This window comes from Acomys minous (genome assembly GCF_964271855.1).
Source record: "Acomys minous genome assembly, chromosome: 13".
NCBI classification, from domain to species: domain Eukaryota; kingdom Metazoa; phylum Chordata; class Mammalia; order Rodentia; family Muridae; genus Acomys; species Acomys minous.
In genome coordinates this window covers 112901970-112925348 of record NC_140495.1, presented here as the reverse complement: position 1 = coordinate 112925348, position 23379 = coordinate 112901970, and the positions used below count along the sequence as shown (strand labels likewise).

The 23379-nt window shown below is 39.3% G+C and overlaps 1 protein-coding gene and 1 pseudogene across 2 annotated transcripts; both read right to left on the bottom strand.

The window, feature by feature from the left end:
- Nucleotides 1-153: 153 nt before the first annotated feature.
- LOC311581846 (olfactory receptor 12D1-like) lies at nt 154-2691 on the bottom strand (annotated as a pseudogene). Its single transcript has 2 exons — nt 2661-2691; nt 154-1179 (listed from the first exon to the last, which is right to left on the bottom strand). The product of its transcript is annotated as an olfactory receptor 12D1-like (transcript).
- A 9025-nt stretch (nt 2692-11716) lies between these two features.
- LOC311580573 (olfactory receptor 12D1-like) lies at nt 11717-12643 on the bottom strand (the record flags this gene model as incomplete). Its single annotated transcript, XM_084752216.1, has 1 exon — nt 11717-12643. One exon carries the CDS (start codon nt 12641-12643, stop codon nt 11717-11719), a length of 927 nt encoding a protein of 308 aa, XP_084608342.1.
- Nucleotides 12644-23379: the final 10736 nt, after the last annotated feature.

The following is a 23379-nucleotide window of genomic DNA, read 5'->3' as shown; positions in this document are numbered from 1 at the left end:
GTCAGTTTCATCAATGTTTATCTCACAAACAAATTAATCATTGGCATTTTATAATGAGTACCTGGTTTGTTTTGATTTCCCTTTTACACAAAGATGCAATTAGAAAACCAACTGAGCCATATTTTCTCATATATTTATTCTCTTTACCTGGTCATCTTTGTTATATCGATCATAAACAATTGCAGAGTCAACTAACTTTGCACTTAGTTGTTTGTGTTTTAATATTTCAGGATGATTTACTAGATTTCTTCAAGTCAAAGCTGTACTGTGATTTTCCTTTTCAGAGCACCCCTCACTTCCTTATTCCTCAGAGTATAGATAAGTGGATCGAGCGCAGTAGTGACCACAGTGTACACGACAGCAATGACCCTGTCCTTTTCCAGGGAGATCCCTGAAGCAGGATTGATATAGATGAAGAGAACAGGAGCATAGAAAATAATGACAACCATGAAGTGAGAGGCACAAGTCGACAGTGCTTTGTGGAGCTGCAAGACCGGGTCTTGAGGAACAGATGGGTGATGATGTAGAAGTAGGAGAGAAATGTCAGGAAGAAGAGGCCAATGGCAGCGGTCCCTGTAAGAGTATTAAGCAGCCACCTGTTGAGGTCAGTGTTTCCACAGGCCAGCTCTAATAGTGGCTTAACATCACAGAAAAAATGATGGATGTGGTTGGAACCACAAAAGTTCAAACGAGATGTCATTACAGAGTGAAGCAGGGCATAAAGGAAAGGAATGACCCAGATAGTGACAGCCACCTGGACACAGACCTGGTGATTCATGATCACAGAGTAGTGGAGCGGCTTGCAGATAGCTATGAAGCGATCGAATGCCATCACTGGCAGCAACAGGGCCTCTGTGCTACCCAGGAAGTGGAAGAAGTGAAGCTGAGTTAGGCATCCCAAAAAGGAAATTGCTCTGCTCGCAGAGAGGAAGTTCTCCAGCATCTTCGGCACTGTCACGTTGGAAAAGCAGACATCCAGACATGCTAGGTTTCCCAGGAAGAAGTACATGGGTGAGTGGAGTCTTGGATCTGAAACGATGATCATCAGGATGGCGCCATTCCAGGTTATATTGACAAAGTAGATGGTAAGGAACATGGCGAAGAGAATAGGATCTAATTCTTGTACGTCTGTCACCCCCAAGAGGATAAATTCAGTGACTGAGGTTTGATTCAATAACACTTAAAAAGAAAAGATAGCATAATTTGTGGAACACGAACCTTCATGTCTTTCTAGGCAATAATATTCTTGCCAACCCAAGCACATTCTGTGAAAGTAGTTTTCTATGACCCACAAAAATCTTACAAAGATCTTATATATTTGCCTATCAGCCCATTAAGTATTAAGTCTAAATTTCCATTGTATATTCCTATTCAAACATCTTTTAATTTAGTATATTTTCCATTAATAATGTATTTTTATTGAGATGCAGAGCAAGTACCACCCTACCATTCTTTAGCTGTGCATATCTATATTTTTATCCAATCTTCTTTTCATCTCTTTAGTTGTCTCTAACAGGGAACAGCATTTAAAATATCCCACCAGGCAGACAGCCTCTGGAAAGTAAGAACACTCTTGAAGGGTTTTAAGTTGAAGAAAGTAGGAATGTATCGATCTGTTTCAGCCACAGAGTTCATAGAAAGTATACACAGCTTTATCACACAGCAACGCTACCTCATCTTAAGAATGGATAAGAAGTAGAAACAAACGTCTTTGCACTGATTTTGTTTCTTATTTATGACTGAGCCAGATGATGTAAGAAACAGCATCAAGCCAGATGAGTTAGGAATCATGACCACATTAATCTCAAGATTCTGACCAGATGTGTTCATAACATCTTTCAGTGCTGTAGTAAATGATGGGTTAATGTCTTCCAATAATCTGAGCCATGGAGAACTTTAGAAACATGTTCCTAAGTTGTTTTTGAGAAAGTTTCAAAATGTACTCACAGTGACTCAAGCAGTCTTCTCCCTCCATTTCTTCAGTGTTGGGGTTATAGTCGTGCTGCTGTTCTGGCCCAAGACACTTTTTGCATTATAAATTGTACTTTATGGCATTTCCTACTCATGGTTATGCTGAGACTAAAGAAAACCTTTTCGAGATCAGAGTATTTGAATGAGGAAAATCTCTGCCTCTGTGAACCCAGAATTCCCTCCCTCATTTCATCAGGAGGAGCTACAAACACCTACGGATTTAGTCTCCTTGAAATCTTGTCTTCTCTGTTACCTGTTTAAGCTCATTCTTCAAATATTGAGGAGATTTACTTGTCTGTCTTCTAGCACCACTAATGAGATCATGGCAAGTAACCCTCTTGTGTTTTATGATCCCAAATGTCAGGCTGCGTTAAATCAACAAACATACACCAAGTTTCCAGAAATGCTCAGCTCTCCTCATTTTAAGGCTGTTTCTGCTTAATAAAATTAAATCACGGTTTTCCTTCCTATCAAATAAAGTCTTGTTTTCTTCTAAAGAAATAAATATTTTTCATTTTACTTGCATAATCAAAATAACAATGCTATTCAATAAGTGTTAGTTTTTGAGGAATCTGAGTAAATTAGTTGCAAAAGGATTTCTATTTAATTGTATACTCAGACATTACAAATAACAGGTAGCTTTTTAAAAATTGCTTTTCTCCTCAGCATTAGGAAAGCACCTGAATTACCTCCCTGGAATACACTGACCAGAGCAGACATAGCTATGAGAAGCAGCTTCTTCTGGTTCTGTTAATTTAAAGAGGCCTTGGATTCTCTCTGTGTACATAAAATAGAAATCCAAATCAGTGTGTGGAGGGCCCGTGTTGCTGGGCAGCACTAAAGGACCCCGCAAGCTGCATTGGAGTTAGACAGAGGCTGACAATGAGTGAGGAGAACTGCTACTTAGTATCGGCCTGAAAGGGTTAACTAAGGATTTTGGGGAAGAGCTCAGGGGCTGCCCCTCCTGGAAGGGTTGGGTGGCTCTGGCTCTGCTCCCAGAAGTCTTGGCAGTAGCTCCTTGTGAACTTCTTGATAAAGTTAAAACAGTTATTGGTTCAAGGTGAGGGAAGGCTTATAGTTATCTTCTTTCTTGTTAGTGAAATTTTCTCCCTTGACTGATTCCCAGAACGTGTTTAGTCTAATAGGTATGAGAACCAGGTTTGTTATTGATAATGTTAATGAATAACTAATGTTACGCTCCAAGCCAGAATATGCTATTCTAAAATAGTATAAAAGCTGTACTTAAAAAATAAACCATTGCTACTTGCCACCGGAGCAATAGTCCGCCCGTTTCTTAAGGCTACTTGCCACCAGAGCAGTAGCCCGCCTGTACTCAAGACGTTCGCGGAGCTGGTCTCCGTCAACTGAGGTGACTCCTATTGAAGGGAATCAATGTGTGAGAAGTCACTGAGTGAAGAAAACAATTTGTGCACTTGAAGAACTAAATTAATGAACTTGAGAAAAACTGTGAGAATCCCAGGGGATTCTAAGCTTTACAGCGGGGGGACAAGCTGCAACGTGATGGCGTAGCTCTCGGAAGGGCTGCCTTCAACAACTCAGGGCAGTTTTTCTGCGAGTCGTGCATATTTATAAACACAACAGACACTCTTGCTAAAAATTCAATCCCTGTGACCAAGGTTATTTATGAGTCTCTGGACCACAAAACAAAACAGTTCTAAAAATATATAGCAAAAACCAACTTGTTTGCCTATTTTTTAAGGAAATAAGGCAGTTGGTCAATGATAGTGATCATTGTTCAGCCCTTTCAATATCTGGGGACTTCAGGTTGACTTTAGCGGGTGTTTAAGTAACCACGGTGATGAGATGAGAGGCGGTAAGACAAAGCAGAAACCAAACATCCCTCCCAATCCTCACACACAGTGAAGAGTCCATCTCAAGACAGAAAACCAACCCTGAACCCTGGGTATTGATATTTAATGTTGCAAACAGACAGGCCACCCCCTAAAAAAACAGAAAATATAGGAAACTTCCAAGTTTATTCCTAATGCATTCTCTGACCTGGCTGATTGTTCAGACCACAAGTAACAAAGATTCTCAGGTTTATGTACAAACATTGCACAGATTGTAAAATGTTTTAAGTGGTGGCTCATGTTGTGGCTCTAGCCTCCATTTCATCGCCAGAAGCCCCTTTGCCATCAGCAATTCTGCTGGTGTTTTAATGAGACAGGTCTGTAGAGATAGAAACCCCAAGGGTCGTGTCCCCTGTTACTGAGTGGCTATGAAAATAAACAGGCTACTTTTCCCCACCTACAAAAGGAGGACATAATCTAGGGTGACTCCTCTATGTTCCTCCATTTTCACAAGCTACATGGAAGCCTTCCCTATGAACCACATAACCTAAGCTCCCAGCTTGGCTTACAGCTTTGTAGACACCATCTTGAAGGTTTTAATAACATTTTTTAGCATGGGCCTCCTCACGTTTATTTTTGCTTTAGTGCTCCAAATGTTGTAACTTTTCCATTTGTTACATAAACAACTTTACATTTCCTATGTTAAAGTCAAAGTTATTTCAAGTTATTTTTTTGTATAATGAGTTAATCAGTCACAGTTGGCTCTAATTTCTAGCTCTCCTTAACTCATGGATATTTTCCTTACATTCTTTCCCAATGCTATTTATTCACCGGGTTGGTATTAACCCACATAAGGACCTTTTCACTTAAGTAGGTGACACCCAGTGAACTTCCTCTACCCTATACGTTCCTATGCTTCTATTCTTTCTTCTCCGTGTCCTTCCATCATTCCTTCTGCTTCCTCCAGAATCCAGAGCCTACATAGTTTTGCTTCTATTTCATGTCATAAATACATGCATGATTTTCTATATCTTCATAAAATGTAGACATAATCTAGGAACCACAAATGACACTTTCTTAACCCATCCTATATGCTTATTTCTAACTGCTAGGCTAGGTTTTCATGCAAACAACATAATTTTGTTCCTCTTTATAAATGAAGAATCGTGTGTGTGTGTGTGTGTGTGTGTGTGTGTGTGTGTGTGTGTGTGTGTACATTAACTACACCATGTGTAGATCAGAGGACAAGCTTCCAGAGTTGTTTCTCTTCTTCCACCATCTGGATCTCAGGGATTTAGTTCAGATTGTCAGAGTTGGTTGCAAGTGTCTTTACCCACTGGCCCATCCGACTGGCCTTGTTCTAGCTTTAACATATTATAACATAATACAGCCATTGATTCTGTTGTTTCCCCAATATATCTTGATGCGGCTCCCAAAGAGGAAATAATGGATTTTAAAAAAAAAGAGCTAATCTTTCTTTTTAAAAAAAATATTCCTTAGGGCTACCTTTATGGCCTTCTTTCTCAGCCTGTAGATTTCTGGATTGAGTGCTGGGGAAAGAAAAGTATGAAAAACAGTAAGTTTAAGGTCTAATGCTGCTGGGGATTCTGGCTGTGGATTTAGAAACTCAAAGACAATAGTAGGGATAAACAAGATGACTAGAGATATGTGGAATAAACAAGCAGAAAAGACGCCATCCACAGATGGCGTCCTTAGCACAGGAGAGAATATGCACATAGGTAAAATGAATAGATAAAGTAGAAAAGTTCAAGCAATGAGAGGACACCAATGATCCCAGTCTCACTGGCATAATCATTGGGAAAAAGAGAGTTTTAAGACCTAGAGGAAATCAAAGACCTGGTGACTGGCATTGGGCCCATAGAGCAGATGGAGAATGTCACAGCTGTGTGCGTGACTCCCAAGATGATCACACTGGCCCAGATAACTAACACTCCACGTATACATGCGCTGACATCTATGATGACTTTGTTGCACACAGCGACAGAAACACAGCCATGTGACTGTGAGTATGGCCCTTGCAGCGTAACTATAGATTGTGAATGCAAAACCGTGCAGTGTGCATTCCAACAGGGAAATAAATACAGGCATTGTGTGTGAATGAGCTGCAGATGGAGTTTCGCACAGTCACAGAAACGCAGCAGAGATTCAAGGAGAAGAGATGTTTCAAGAAGAAACGCATACATGAACAGAGACTGTACTCCATATAAACAACAGTAATAATGAAGACATTGCCTGTTAAAACCACCAAGTCTAAAGTGAAGAAAATTGTATTACATACAATTCCTACCTCAGGCTTTCTGTAAAACCCCATGAGAAGAAATTTAATCATTGTAGTGAAATTAGCTATATTCCTTCTTGATCTCTGAGAATAGGACAAACCATAAGGTCAGACACTGCTAGATTATGATTTGTGTCATGTACAAATCCAACGCACTTGGTGAGGTTAATTCATGAAGGAAGAACTGTCACCATTAACGTGACTTTCCTTTCTATGCTAAAACCAAGTCAGTAAGTTTAAATGACTTCACTCCATGTAGAAAAGGACCTTTAAAATGTATATTTTATTATTACTCATTCCAATAACAGAAACTAAAATTATAACTCAATTAAAGCAATGTTCAAAGGCTAACTTTATGTGCACTAGAAGTTCATTCAGTAGACATGCACTCGTGAACTTCCTGTTGGAGAAGTTCTTGAAATACCTACTTTTCTCCCTCAGAGTCTTGCACTTTAAAAATTTTAATCTGTTACTATGTAATAATTGTGTACATTTATGGAGCACATTGTGATATTTCAATACATATATAAGATATACAATATTCTATCTAGTTCTTACATTGTCACTACCTAAGTCCTTTATTACAATTCTATAGCCATTTTACTATGACAAGATAAAGTTTTAGGGTTTTTTCTGTGTTAATAACATAAAATTAACAGTGCATACTACGTTAATCATAGTTGTACAAAAATTATAGTTAGTGTTCATTATGCTTAATATATAAATTCAATAGAAAGTTCTAACTTTGCCTTAGAAATATGAAAAAAATCTAGATTTTTTTCCTGCTGTATTTTACAAACAGAAATAAAATGACTACTAAGAATAGTCATTTAATCTAATTTTTAATTAAATAAACAAGGCTATTGTTTATCTTTCAGATACCTGAAGGAAACAGTTAACACTAGAAAGTGGAAAGAGTTATCATGTGAATGGATTATAAGAATTAATACTGTAAAAAGAAAATGATATATTTAGTGCAATTCACATCAAATCAAATCAAAGTTCCAAAACATTTATTCACAGAAATAGGAAAACATTTTAAAAGGAATATTGAGCCACAAAAGATGCATAATGGACAAAGCAATTCTATGAAGAAAATGACAGTGCGGGAGATACATACATACTTAATTTCAAGTTATACTACAGATTCATAAGAATAAAATTATTGACACAGAAAAAGACAGTTAGATCAATGATATAAAATAGAAGACACTGATACAAACCCACTGACGTTTTTTATAAACATGTCGAGACTACACATTGGACAAGAGACACCCTCTTGTTGCGTGCGTGTGTGTGTGTGTGTGTGTGTGTGTGTGTGTGTGTGTGTGTGTGTGTGTTGGATAAGGGAATAAAATGTAATTGGTAGCAAAAGTCTAAAACCCTAAACAAAGCTCCATGGTTTTAAAATGGCGACTCTGCCTACACAGAAGTTCATTGAGATCTTGTCTATATAGAATCTGGGATTGGCCATGTGTTTGATTGAATGGTTACTTTAATATAGATGTGTGGTATTTTTATTTGTAAGATCATTACATTAAAACAATGTTTACATGTCTAAAAGAATTAAAGAAATTTTTGAAAGACATGTATGTATCCAAAATACACAAAGAACCCAAGAAATTAGATATCAAAAACCAAATAATCCAATTTTTAAAAATGATATACATTTATTAATTGTTGACCTTAATGCCTGGGCTGTTGGTGCTCTGTTCAGGAAGTTGATCTTACACCCATCAGAATGGCTAAGATAAAAAATTCAAGCGACACCACATGCTGGCAAGGATGTGGAGAAAGAGAAACATTCCTTCATTACTGGTGGGAATGCAAACTAGTACAACCACTTTGGAAATCTATTTAGCACTATCTCAGAAAACTGTGAATAAGGCTTCCTCAAGACCCAGCTATTCCACTCCTTGGAATATACCCAAAAGATGTTCCACCACACAACAAGGACATATGCTCAACCATGTTCATAGCAGCCTTATTCATAATAGCCAGAACATGGAAACAGCCTAAGTGTCTCTCAATAGAAGAATGGATAAAGAAATTGTGGTACATTTACACTATGGAATACTACTCAGCTATTAAAAACAAGGAATTCCTGAAATTCGTGGACAAACGGATTGAACTAGAAACCATAATAACCCAGAAGCAGAGACAAATGATATATACTCACTTACATGTGGACACTAGCCCAAGGGGCATGTCCCAGGAAAGTCTTCACTTCCCAGGAAAGTGGGACAGAGGGGAGGACATCCTGTTGGGACTCTAGGTGAGAGAAGCATGGGAGGATGGGGAAATAGAAGGATCCAGAGCGTTCTAGAAACCTACAAGAAGAACATTATGATGGGCAGATCTGGGCCCAGGGGTCCTGCTCAAACTATAGCACCAACCAAGGACAATACATGCAGTAAACTTTGAACCCCTACCCAGATCTAGCCAATGGACAGGACATTCTTCCACAGTTGAGTAGAGAGTGGGGTCTGACTTTCACTCGAACTCTGGTGTCCCATATTTGACCACGTCCCCTGGAAGGAGAGGCCTAGTGGCACTCAGAGGAAGAATAGCAGGCTACCAAGAAGAGACTTGATACCCTATGAGCATATACAGGGGGAGGAGGTCCCCCTCAGTCACAGACATAGGGGAGGGGAATAGGGTGAAAGTGGGAGGGAGGGAGGAATGGGAGGATACAAGGGATGGGATAACAATTGAGATGTAATATGAATAAACTAATAAAATATATATAATTTTAAAGGCAAAAAGAATAAAAACAAAAATAAAATGGGATACAGATATAAATTGAAAAACCTCAAAAGAGGAATCTCCAATGACTGAGAGAATGGGAAGCTTGGTCCTCCCCTAGCAAGTGAAGCGGAGGCTGCTTCTGACATGGACTCTGTTGCCTGATTTGGATCACTTCCCCCTAGTGGGGCTGCCTTACACGGCTTCAACGGCAGAGAATGTGTTCAGTCCTGACGTGACCTGGTGTACTAGGGTGGGCTGATATGTGAGGGGGCTTCCTGTCTGAGAATAAGGGGAGGAAAGAAAGGGATAGAGTGTAGGAGGGTGGGACCAGGAGAAGAGAAGGTGGTGGGGGTGCATTCGGGATGTGAAATGAATAAGTGAATAAACATTAAAAAAAAATAACAAGGAAAAAAAGAAATGTTCACATCCTTAGCCATCAGGAAAATGAAAATCAAAGTGACTACTTTGAGATTCCATCTTACAACTGTCGTAATGGCTAAGATCAATAACACAAGTGACATGTCATGCTGGCAGGGATATGGAGCAAGGAGAACCCTCCTTCATTGCTGGTGGGAGTGCAAAGTAGTTCAGCAGCTATGGAAATAAATATGGTGAATCCTCAACAAACTGGGATTCAATCTACCTCAAGATCCAGATAAACTACTCTAGGGCATATACCCAAAGGATGCTCCACCCCACTACAGGGGGTTTGCTCATCTATGTTCATTGTTGCTCTAATCTTAATACACCAAAACTAGAAACAACCTAGATGTTCCTCAACAGAAAATTTGATAAAGAAAAAGGTGGTCTATCTACTTAGCTGTGTTAAAAAAAAAACACACTGTGAAATGTGCAGGCAAAGGGATGCAACCACAGAAATAAAAATCCTCCTCAGTGAGGTAAACCAGACCAAGACACATCAATACGGTGTGCATTCACTTGTTCACAGATATTAGCAATTAAGTAAATAATAACCAAGCTACCTCTGTAAACTCATAGAGGTTAGGCATACAGGAAGGGACTTGGGGGGAAACACATGGTTCTCCCTGTGAGGAAAAATATAATACATTTTGTGGTATCCTGTGAGGAGAGGGAAGAAAAACCATGTTGAGGGAGGGAATGTGAGAGAAGACGCCTGGACTGAGGGGCATGTGAGGGAGGGTATGGAAGCCCAGGGCAGTGGAAACTTGCAAAAGCATATGAAGGCAATGTAATGAGGCCTCCTAGTAATGAGGGAGAGAGAATATCAAGAGACCTTCTCTTATTACCAATCAAGGATTTTAGCAGTGGGACTGAGTTGTAGTCAGTTGAGCTTTTGGCCAAGGGGGCCCCATGGAAATCTGTGAGCAACCCAGGCTGTAGCTAAAACAATGGCTGCTCTCCACAGGCTGACACAAGCCTCATTGTCAGGAACAACACCCACACCACTTACTGAACAGTGAGGAGTCCAGTTGGTGCCTCCATGGAACCTTCACCTCATGTTTTAGTGTCCTTAGTGCAGGAAGGTACTCTGTGGGCTACCAAAAGACAAACATAAACAACAAACCAGCCACAAAACCTTTGAACTAAAATCTTTCCTGGCTGCAAGATGTGCTATGGCAATAGTGGCATAGAATTTGTGGGAGTAGCCAACTACTGTCTGATTTGACTTAAGTCTGCTCCATGAGACAGAACACATACCTGACACTGCTTTGGTGACCAAGAACCAAAGACTGGATAGATCAGTGATCTAGGGCAAAAAGCAAACATTACTGGTCTGGATGAATAAATGAATGAATGAATGAATGAATGCATGCTATCAATAAAGTGACTCCTAATGATACCGTGCTGTTCTCATAGATAAGTGCCTGAGGAGTCATCATTACAGAACCTTCATTCTGCTGAAGACAGGGACAGAGGCAGAGACCCACACACAGATATTACACAGGGAGAGAGTCCTTGAAATGCACAGCTTTAAGTGGGATGGATCCATCAAATCCCATCACTCAGAGCTCACAGAATCACTTGGAAGAGGAAGCAAAAGATGCAGAGGGGATGAAGGGCACCAGAACAAGTCCCTCTAAGTCAACTAAGCAAGGCTCATACAAACTCACAGAGACTGAAGCAGCAAGTGCAAGGCCCACACAGTCTGCGTTAAGTCCTCTCCATAGATACCACAGCCTTCAGTTTAGTATTTTTATGGGACTCTTGAGTGTGTGAATGAGTAAGTCTCTGACTCCTGTGACTTCTCTTGGAGTATTTTTCCTTCTGCTGGATCCCCTTGTCCAGCTTCAGTGTGACAATTTTTGTTTTTTATTATATTTTATTACCTCGTTTGGTTGTTTTCTCTTAGAAGTCTGTTCTTTTTTATTAAAAACACAAAAAGAGAGTGGGTCTTCAAAGGAGGGAGATAGAGTGGACCTGGGAGGACTAGAGGAAAGGGGAACTGTAGTCAGGATATACTGTGTGAGAAAAGACTCTGCTTTAATAAAATGTAAAATGCATAACAATTTTATTCTCTTCACTAATGTGTGTTAACCAAGAGGGATGAAACAGATAAACAAACAAGTGCTCTCTATTTATCTTAAAAATGGATGGTACACACATATTTGTAAACTTAAATATATATGTTAAAATATTAGAATATATCTAAGATAAGCCAAGATAAATAACTTTTTTAGACAAATTCAGGGGCAGGATTCTGTAACCACAGCAATACATGTTCAAGTTTCCCTTGTGTTGCATGAGAAAATATCACTTCATACCACCAGACACATTTCCTTTATATTTTCCATTGTCCAATTTTCTCAATGGTATACATTCACAAAATTGAGAAGCATAGCTGTTTCTAAACTTATTCATTGCATGGTTACTTATGCCTCAGAAGAGGTCTTTAGATGTCTTCAAGTCAGAGCCATCGCCTCACCTTCCTAGTCAATGCTCTCCTCACTTCATTGTTTCTCAAGGTGTAGATGAGTGGATTGAGGGCAGGAGTGACCACACTGTACATGATGGCAACAATTCGGTCCTGATCCAGAGAGCTGCCTGAGGTAGGACGGATATAGATGAAAAGAACAGGAGCATAGAACAGTAGGACAACCATGAAGTGAGAGGCACAAGTCGACAGTGCTTTGTGGAGCATGCTGCAAGACCGGGTCTTGAGGAAAAGATAGCTGATGATGTAGAAGTAGGAGAGAAATGTCAGGAAAAAGGGACTGAGGGCAATGGTGCCCGTTACCGAATTGAGCAGCCAAAGGTTGAGCTTAGTGTTTCCACAGGCCAGATCCAACAATGGTTTAACATCACAGAAGAAATGGTGGATACGATTGGGACCACAGAAGCGCAAATGAGATGTCATTACAGAGTGAAGCAAGGCATGTAAAAAGCCAATGACCCAGATAGTAACAGCCATTAGGATACAGACCTGGTGATTCATGATGACAGAGTAGTGGAGCGGCTTGCAGATAGCTATGAAGCGATCGAATGCCATCACTGGCAGCAACAGGGCCTCTGTGCTACCCAGGAAGTGGAAGAAGTGAAGCTGAGTTATGCATCCCAAAAAGGAAATTGCTTTGCTCTCAGAGAGGAAGTTCTCCAGCATCTTCGGCACTGTGACGGTGGAAAAGCAGACATCCAGACATGCTAGGTTTCCCAGGAAGAAGTACATGGGTGAGTGGAGTCTTGGATCTGAAACGATGATCATCAGGATGGCGCCATTCCAGGTTATATTGACAAAGTAGATGGTGAAGAAAATAGCAAAGAGGATAGGGTTTAATTCTTGTACGTCTGTCACTCCCAGGAGGAGAAATTCAGTGACTGAGGTTTGATTTGACATCACTTAAAAGAAAAGAGAGTTACTGTACAACACTATACTATATGTTGACCAATCTTTCTGGTGATTGATTTTCTTTTTAAAACCAAAGAATTTTGACAGTGAGATGTTATTTTTCATGACACCATTTCAAAATTTCTTTAGTATTTACCCATTGTTGCTAAATAGCAATCCTAAGTATATGCTGTGGATTGTGTTCAAACATCTTTTAATTTACTACATTACCACTAATCATTTCTTTTTTAACTTAGTGATTTTGAGTACATCACCAGGTTACCATATTTTCTAGCTGTGAATATTTACATTTTAGCCCTAATCTTCCCTCATCTCTTAAATTGCCACTAAGAGAAAGCAGTTTTTCAATACTCCACCAGAGAGACATCTTCTGCCAAGCGAAAAGGCTTGAAAGGTCCCAACTTGAGGAGAATAAGAAACTACCTTGAGATTCATCTCCCCCCGGACAAAGTGGCCATCACTAAGAAAGACGGACTTTCAACCAATGACTCTTTAAAGAAAGAAAGAATTGGCAAATATAGTTGCATGAAATTAAAACATTCGGCATAGCAAAGATGCTATCAAGAGAGCCTACAGAATGGAATAAAATATTCTCCAGCTGTACTTCAGGCAAAAGATCAATATCTAAAATATGTAAATGATTACAGAAGTTAACCACAAAAACCCTATCAATCAATAAAAGGTCCAAATACCTAAATAGACATTTTTCAGAAAAAATATATATGTTAATGGCTAATCATAGTTTTAAAGTGTTCAACTTCATTAGCTATCAAAGAAATGCAAATTAAACTATTTTGAGGCTTATCTTACCCTGGACAAAAGCGATCATCATTAAGAAAGCAGATGGTGGGCAGAGGAAGAGTGTGCTGCAGAGACTGCTGCACCAACCACGGACCACGCATAGTGAGGCTACAGACCCTCTGCTCGGATAGGCAGCACAGTCTCCTTGTGGGACCCATAATATGGGTAGTGAGGACTACTTCTGACATGGACTCTGGCCCCCACACATTAATTCCCTTCCCCTTAGCAGAGCGACCTTGCCAGGCTACAGAGGAAGAGGATACAGGCAGTCCAGATAAGACCTGATAGGCTGAGGTCAGATGTTAGGGGAGGAGAGCTACCCTATCTGAAGACTAGGGAAGGGGGAAGGGGGAATGAGGGAGGGAGAGTGGGACTGGCAGACAATGAGGGGCTACAATCAGGATGTAAAGGGAACAAATTAAAAATAAAAATAAGAAGCCAGGCATCATGGTGCACACCCTTAATCCCAGCACTCGGAAGGCCGAGGCAGGCAGAAGCAGGCTGTGAGTTCGAGGCCAGCCTGGTCTACAGAGCGAGTCCAGGACAGCCAAGCCTACCCGGAGAAACCCTATCTCAAACAAACAAACAGAAAGCATAATGAAATAAAAATATGTAAATAAATAAAAAAGAAAGCAGGTGACAACAAATGCAGGTAAGGAAAGTTGGTGAGAGTGTAAACTGGTGCAGCCACTGTGGACATCAGTCTGGTTGTTTCTCTAAAAATTAAATATAGAGCCACCATATGACTCAGCTGTACTGATCCTGGGATATATCCAAAGGAATTTACATCCAACTATATAGATACTTGAATACCCATGTTCATTAATATGTATTCACAATAGTTGGAAAATGAATCAGCTAAGATGTTCAAGTAATAACAAATAATGAAAATTTGGCATATATACACAATGAAATTGTACCCATCTGTAAAGCAAAATGAAATTATGAATTTTCAGGAAAACATGTGTAACTAAAAATGTGATATTAAGAAAGGCAAACCAGGCACAGAAAGATGAATAACATATTTCTCTCTGATATTATCCTTAGCCTCTAATCTGCAGATCCAAGTAGCTGTAAACATGGATAAAGAACAGAAAACTAGAAAGGAGACAATATGACAAGAAAAAGAAAAGCATTAAAGAAAGGAATGTGGAAGACAGTGGAACGATGTGGAAGAAAAATACTGGGGACCAACAGAGGAGGAGACAAGGGAAAGACAGGAGGGGGCAGGGCGCAGAATCAACCAAACTGAAATAAGTATGGAAATCCATTACCTTGTAACTAATTTCAAAAACAAAAATAAAGTATTTTAAATGCCTAATAAATAAAAAATGAAGAGAGCTGGGTGTGGTGGTGCACTCCTTTCGTCCCAGCAACTCAGGTGGCAGAGGCAGGCAGATCACTGTGAGTTTGAGGCCAAGCTGGTCAACAAAGCAAGTCTAGGCCAGCTAAGGCTACACACAGAAACCTTATCTGAAAAACAGAATAAAAGGAGGGAAATATGTCTTTTTAAATACAATAGTAACTGTATTTTCTCTACTTAAAATGTAGAAAAAGTAGAAACACGCTTGTATAGACTTGCTTCTTATCCACAACCTAGGAAACATCATGGAGCCGGAGTTTGATGGTATCTGTGCATATTTTTCTCTACTATGTTTGATGTTGGGGTTCATGTTCCCAGAAATCTGAGCCATTAAATATGTCCAATGATATTCCTAATCCTAATTCCAAATGATATGTGAGTGCATTTAGAGGAATGGGTTGGTATCGAACGTCTTCCTCAGCCTTATTTCTTGAAACAGTGTCCTACTAAATCTAGAACTCACCTGCTCAACTAAGCTGGCCTGACAGAGAGCTTCAGAAATTCTCCTTCTCTGCTTTCCCAGCACTGAGATAACAAACACATTACCACACCCGGTTTCTTATTTAGTGTTAGGGATCCAAACTTGAGTATCCATGCTTGCATAGTAAGCATATAACAGATGGAGCCATTTCCTGAGACCTCTTCTTCTGTTTGTTTGTTTGGCCATGATCTCCATACAAGCACAATTCTCCTGCCTCAACTTCCCAAGTCCTGGGATTATAGTCCCGTGCTGCTATGAGTGGTCCAAGTTACTTCTTGCATCAGATATTGTGTTTTATTGTGTTTCTATTCTCCTAGATAATGTGAGTTTTGTTTTGTTGAATCCCAGAGACCCAGAGAAATGTTCTTCCTCTGTGGACTCAGGAGTCTCTCTCATATTTCACCAGGAGAGACTGACAAACACCCATTTCAGGACCTTTGGAATCCTGTCTTCTCTTGTGATCTAAATTCTTGTGTCCTTTTTTTCATTTATCCTAAGATAAGCTCACTCCGCAAACATTACAGAGGCTTGGCTTCCTCTCTTCTAGCTCCATCAATGTGGCAATGGTAACTGTGCTATCTTCTCTGACCCCAGAAGTCTGTATCCCTCACCTCAGCTTTGCCCCCAGATGTTGGAACTGTCCAGTTCTCTCGTCAAGAACGTGTTTTCTCCTTTCTTCAAATACAATCCTTCTGTTCCCTTATTTCAAAGTCCTGTTTTCTGTAAGGTTTGTATCCTTTTCTTTTCAACTGCATAATTAAAATAACAGTGTTTCTTTCTATGTAAGTAAAATTCTTAAGGAACGATGAATGAATTGATGGTAAAAAGTTTAATATTTGGCTATACTTTCAAATTTTACTAAAAGGCATCTTGTGTCGTTGTTGTTTTCCTCCTCAGCATTAGGAAAGCACCTGAATTGCCTCCCTGAGACACACAGAGCTGACATAGCTATGAGAAGCAGCTCCTCTGGTTCCTTTCATTTAAAGAGGCCCTGAACTCCCTGTTTACACAAATGAAGAATCAGAATTGGAGGGCAGAGGGGGCCATGCTGCTGGGGGGCACTGAGAGAATACCCAGGATGCACTGCGGTTGGACAGAGGCTGACACCAGGATGATTCCTACACAGAGGGAGTCATCCAAGGCGAGAGAAACCACTAGATAGAGAAAATAATTTGTATGTCTAAAAAACCGAAATTAATGAACTGAGGGAATTATAAGGATCCTGAGGGACTCTAATGTTTTTAGTTAGAAGACAGTCTGAGAAATGGAGTAATCACTAGTGTAAGTCTGTGAAGAGTTGCTTTCAAATAACTCAGGGTGGCTTCTTGGATAGTGATACATATTTGTGTTTATAAACACAACAGACATTCTTGTTTAAAATCTGGGCCCATGGAAAAATACATTAGTTTCCCTACACCAGAAATCAAAAGAGCACCAAAACACATATGGGGAAAATACTTTCCTATTAAGAAAAAATATCAATCAAACTGCCATGTAGAATCAGAACTAGTTTTTGTTCACCTTACTTTCAATATTCTCAGCTTTCAGATTTGGAGAATGTTTAGGGAACATGAACTGAGATGAGACATAGAAATGAAATTCAGAGTACAAAGAGCCTTCACAATCCTCACACAGTGAGGAGTCCATCGCAAGACAGCAACAGCCTGCACACTGCCTATTGGTGGCTAACATTACAAACTGACAGGCTGGCCCTAAAAACAGGAAACCTTAGTCCCAATTCATTCTCTTACCTGACTGACTGTTAAACAAGTTTTTTGGGGTGCATGTCCGGAAGATTCGCAGGTTGTGAGGTGTGTGGAGTGACAGTTCATGTTGTGCTTGCTGTCTCCACCTGTAGAACCTCTGTGCCATCCTGAAATTCTGCCAGCATTCTAATGAAACCGAGCTGTAGACCTAAGAATCTCCAGGGAGCGTGTCCCTCGTGCTGAGTGGGATAAATGTGAAAATAAATGGGGTGCTTGTCTCCACCAGCCATAGGGAAAATGTCCTTAGACAGTTCCTCTATGCACCTTTTGTTTTCTTTCTTCTAGCTTCCCCCCTTCATTTTAGTTTCATGTACATGAACAACACAGGTCTTGGGCCCCTGCTCATTAACATAATCAATTTCCTTTATCTTCTTAGAGTTTTGTATTCACTCCTTCACCCATACAACTTTCCTGAAAATGCTCTATGCATTTAATATAAAAATGTGCATAAAAGATTTATAATTGAGGGCAATACATCATTTTGATTTGTGCAGAAAGATGATGTTATTTAGTAGACTTGTCCTTTTTATTTTCCTGCCTCCATCTACCAAGTGCTGGAATTATGGAGATATGCCACCATGTTGGCTGGAGATGTAGCCATCGTCCATGGGAGAATATCCTGTTTCCTTAGCATCATTTGCTATAGTCTACCTTTTTTTTAAACATCTGTCTTGGTGCCTTCAGTGATGGCTGGAGAGATGGCTCAGGGATAAGGCAGTTGCTGTACAAGTGTGAGCAACATAGTTTTTATTTTCTCTTTTATAATATATATATTTTATTAACTTGTTCATGTTACATCTCAGTTGTTATCCCATCCCTTGTATCCTCCCATTCCTCCCTCCCTCTCACTTTCCCCTACTCCCCTCCCCTATGACTGTGACTGAGGGGGACTTCCTCGCCCTGTATATGCTCATAGGGTATCAAATCTCTTCCTGGTAGCCTGCTATCCTTACTCTGAGTGCTGCCAGGCCTCCCCATCTAGGGGACATGGTCAAATATGAGGCACCAGAGTATGTGTGAAAGTCAGACCCCACTCTCCACTCAATTGTGGAGAATGTCCTGTTCATTGGCTAGATCTGGGTAAAGGTTCAAAGTTTACTGCACATATTGGCTGGTGCCATAGTTTGAGCAGGACCCCCGGGCCCAGATCCACCCATCATAACCCATGTTGTTGTGAGTTTCTAGGACCCTCTGGATCCTTCTATTTTCCCATTCTCCCATGTTTCTCTCACCTAAAGTCCCAATAGGATGTCCTCGCATCTATCCCACTTTCCTGGTAAGTGAAGACTTTCATGGGACAGGCCCCTTGGGCTAGTGTCCAGTCATAAGTGAGTATATACCATTTGACTCTTTCTGCTTCTGTGTTAACTCACTCATTATGATCATTTCTAGTTCAATCCATTTGTCCATGAATTTCAGGAATTCCTTGTTTTTAGTAGCTGATTAATATTCCATAGTGTAAATATACCACAGTTTCTTTATCCATTCTTCTACTGAGGGACACTTAGGCTGTTTCCATGATCTGGCTATTATGAGTAAGGCCGCTATGAACATGGTTGAGCATATGTCCTTGTTGTGTGGTGGAGCTTCTTCTGGGTACATTCCAAGGAGTAAAAAAAATGCAGTTAGACCCATATTTGTCACCATGCACAAAACTCAAGTCCAAATGGATCAAAGACCAGAACATAAAACCAGAGACACTAAATTGGTTAGAAGAAAAAGTGAGGAAGAGCCTGAAACATATTTGCACAGGAGACAACTTCCTGAACAGAACATCAACAGCCCAGGCCTTATGGTCAACAATTAATAAATGGGACCTCGTGAGGCTGAGAAGCTTCTGTAAGGCAGGAAACACTGTCCACAGAACAAAGCGACAGCCTACAGACTGGAAAAAGATCTTCACCAACCCTACATCTGACAAAGGTCTAATATCCAAAATATATAAAGAACTCAAGAAATTAAACACCACCAAACCAAATAACCTAATTGAGAAATGAGGCTCAGAACTAATCAGAGTTCTCAACAGAGGAATATCAAATGGCTGAGAAACATTTAAAGAAATGCTCAATGTCCTTAGTCATCAGGGAAATGCAAATCAAAACAACTTTGAGATTCCATCTTACACCCATCAGAATGACTAAGATCAAAAATTCAACTGACACCACATGCTGGTGAGGATGTGGAGAGAGAGGAACACTCCTTCATTGCTGGTGGGAATGCAAACTAGTACAGCCACTTTGGAAATCTATCTGGTGCTATCTCAGTTTTTATTTTCAAGACCCACCTAAAAGACAGAATTGAGTGGTCACTACCTGAAATTCCAGCACTCAGGAGGCAAAGACTGGAGATTCTTGAGGAAAATTGGCTAGCTAAACTAGTCTTATCAAAGACCCCCAGGTTCGGTGAAAGTCCTTACCCCCAGTAAAGTAGAGTGTGATTGAAAAAGACACCCAATTTAAATTTCAAGCCCTCACAAGCAAATGCACAACACAAATACTCATGTGTCTACACACATTCAAACATGTATGCACACGTGCAAAAAGAAAAAAAACAAATAACTGTAGCTATGTGGCTTTTCTTCTGGGATTTCTTTTCTATTTTGTTGGTCTATGTCTCTGTTTCGTGCTAGGAACAACTTTGTTACTATTTCTCTACCGAGTAGCTTGAGTCAAATATTGTAAGATCTCCAGCATTGTTCTTCTTTCTCCCTGTTGGCTCTTCAGGGTCTTTTCTTTTCTTTTTTTTTAAAGGAGACTGAAAAACTCTTAATGATGAATAAAATTGAAGGAATTCAAAACCATTGGAATAGCTCTGTAAAAGACACTTGAAAAAATCTTTCACACTAAAAGGTAAAATAAGTAAAGGAGGCCATAGGAGTATACAGAATGCACTAGATCCAAGAACAGCAAAGGTTAGAGATAGAACAAGCCTTACAAAAACGGACAATTATGAAAATATAAATTCCAGTATTGACTCCAAATATTTTTAGCATTTTTTATTTTTTACATATATACTTATATTATTACACATATATAAAATAAGTTAATACAGCAGGAAGAACCACGAAACAATCAGTAATTATATCAATGTTACATTCACAGTGTTTTGGCTATTTGTATTTGGAAGCCTTGAAGAAAACATATTTCTTATCTGGGTGAGTCTAAAATTCGGAATGTACATCAATATCTATCATAACTTATCACTATCAACTTAAAACATCTATCTAGACCTAAAAGCATCTTAACTTATATTGCTGATCCCACCACACGGGAGCCTCTCTGAGACTGGTGGAGACATGAATGTGTGTGCAATGAAATCATAAAAACAAAATTCCCCCAGTTTGAAGAAGGGCTGCGTATAAACATACGAGGCTACAGAACACCAAATAGAATACACCAGAAAAGAAAATCCTCCCACCACATAGCAATCAAAACATAAAATGTACAGAACAAAAGAAAAATATTAAAAGCAGCAAGGGGAAAAGTTCAAGTAACATATAATGGCTACCTATCAAAATTAGACCCAACCTCACAGCAGAGACCATAAAAATCAGAAGGGCCTGGGCAGAGTCCTGAAAACCCTAAGAGACCACAGATGCCAGACCAGACTACTATATCCATCAAAACTTTCAATAACCATTGATGGAAAAAACAAGATATTCTGTGACAAAAACAAACTCAAACAGCGTCTATCCACAAATCTGGCCCTACAAAAGTTACTAGAAGGAAAACTCCAAACAAAAGTGACAGACTGCAACCAAAATAACACAGGAAATAGATAACCTCAATGTTGCAAAAACATAACCACACTCTACTGCATCCAACATCCAAATCAAGGGACTTAACAGTCACTGGTCATTAAAATCTGTCAACATCAATGGTCTCAATTCTCCAGTAAAAAGGCACAGGCTAACTGAATGGCTGCATAAACAAGACCCAATTTTATTCTGCATTCAAGAAACATATCTCAGCCACCAGGATAGACATTGCCTCAGGGTAAAAGGCTGGGAAAAGGTTTTCCAAGCAAACAGACACCAGAAGCAAGCTTGAGTAGCCATTTTAGTATATAATAAAATAGACTTTTGACCAAAATTAATCTAAAGACATGAGGAAGGACACTTCATACTCATCAAAGGTAAAGTCAACCAAGATGACATCACAATTCTAAACATCTGCACTGCCAATACAAGGGCACTGGCTTTTGTAAAAGAAATACTAACAAAGCTTAAATCACACATAGATTCCCACACATTAATAGTGGGAGATTTAAACACCCCACTTTCACCAAAGACCAGGACAATGAAAGAGAAACTAAATAAAAAATAATGACACAAGCCGATGTCATGAATCAAATGGATCTAACAGATATCTACAGAATTTTTCACCCAAACACAAAAGATTATACCTTCTTCTCAGCACCTCATGGAATATTCTCCAAAACTGATCATAGGGTAGGTCACAAAGCAAGCCTCAACAGATACAAGAAGATTGAAATGATACCTTGCATCCTGTCAGATCACATGGACTAAAGATGGACTTCCAACAACAACAGAAACAACAAAAAGCCTACACACACATGGAAACTTAAAAACTCTCTACTTAATGACACCTGGGTCAGGGAAGAAATAAAGAAATAAATTAAGGACTTCCTAAAATTCAATGAAAATAACTGAACAACATACCCAAATTTATGGGACACATGGAAAGCAGTGCTAAGAGGAAAATTCATAGCACTCAGTGCCTCCATAAAGAAATTGAAAACATCTCATATGGGCAACTTAATGACACATCTGGAAGCCTTAGGAAAAAAAGAAGCAGAAACACCCAAGAGGAGTAGATGGCTGAAAATAATCAAACTCAGGGCTGAAATCAATAAATTAAAAACAAAGAGAACAATTCAAAGAACCAATAAAACCAGGAGCTGGTTCTTTGAGAAAATCAACAAGATAGACAAACAGTTACCTAAACTAACTAAAAGGCACAGAGACACTATCCAAATCAACAAAATGAGAAATGAAAAGGGAGACACAACAACAGACACTGAAGAAATACAAAGAATCATAAGATCCTACTTCAAAGGCATATATGCCACACAATTTAAAAATCTAAGGGAAGTGGACACGTTTCTTGATCGATTCCACTTGTCAAAATTGAATCAAGATCAGATAAACAAATTAAATAGTCCTGTTTCTCCTATAGAAATACAAGCAGTCATTATGTAACAAGAATAAATTAATAAAGGAAGAAAAAAAAGAAATACAAGCAGTCATTAATAGGCTCCAACCAAAAAAAAAAAAAAAAAAAAAAAAAAGCCCAGGGCCAGATGGTTTCACACAGAATTCTACCAGACCTTCAAAGAAGAGCTAATACTGATAATCTTCAAGCGACTCCACAAAATAGAAATGGATGGAACATTACCGAATTCATTTTATGAAACCATAGTCACTTTAATACTTAAACCTCACAAAGACCCAATAAAGAAAGAGAATTTCAGACCAATTTCTCTCATGAACATTGAGAATACACAATAAAATACTCGCAAACTGAATACAAGAACATTCAAAGATATCATTCACCCTGACCAAATAGGCATCATTCCAGGCATGAAAGGATGGTTTAATGAATGGAAATCCATGAATGTAATCCACTATATAAAGAAACTGAAAGAAAAATCACATGACCATCTCCTTAGACGTAGAAAAAACATTTGACAAAATCCAACACCCATTCATGTTTAAAGTTGGGAGAAATCAGGGATACAAGGCACATGCATAAACACAATAAAGGCTGTATACAGCAGCCAATAGGCAACATCAAATTAAATGGAGAGAAGCTGAAGGCAATTCCTCTAAAATCAGGGACCAGACAAGGCTGCCCACTCTCCCCATATCTCTTCAATACAGTTCTTGAAGTTCTAGCCAGAGCAATAAGATAACAAAAGGAGACCAGGGGGATCCAAATGGAAAAGGAAGAAGTCAAATTATCTCTATTCCCAGATGATATGATAGTGTATATAAGTGACCCCCAAAATTCTACCAGAGAACTCCTACAGCTGATAAACACCTTCAGCAAAATGGCTGGATAAGAAATTAACTAAAAAACTCAGTAGCCTTCCTATACACAAATGACAATCATGCTGAGGAAGAAATTAGGGAAGCCACACCCTTCACGACAGCCACAAGCAATATAAAATATCTAGGAATAACTCTAACCAAGCAAGTGAAAGATTTGTTTGAAAAAAACTTCAAATCTCTGAAGAGGGAGATTGAAGATGACATCAGAAGATGGAAAGACCTCCCTTGTTTGTGGATTGT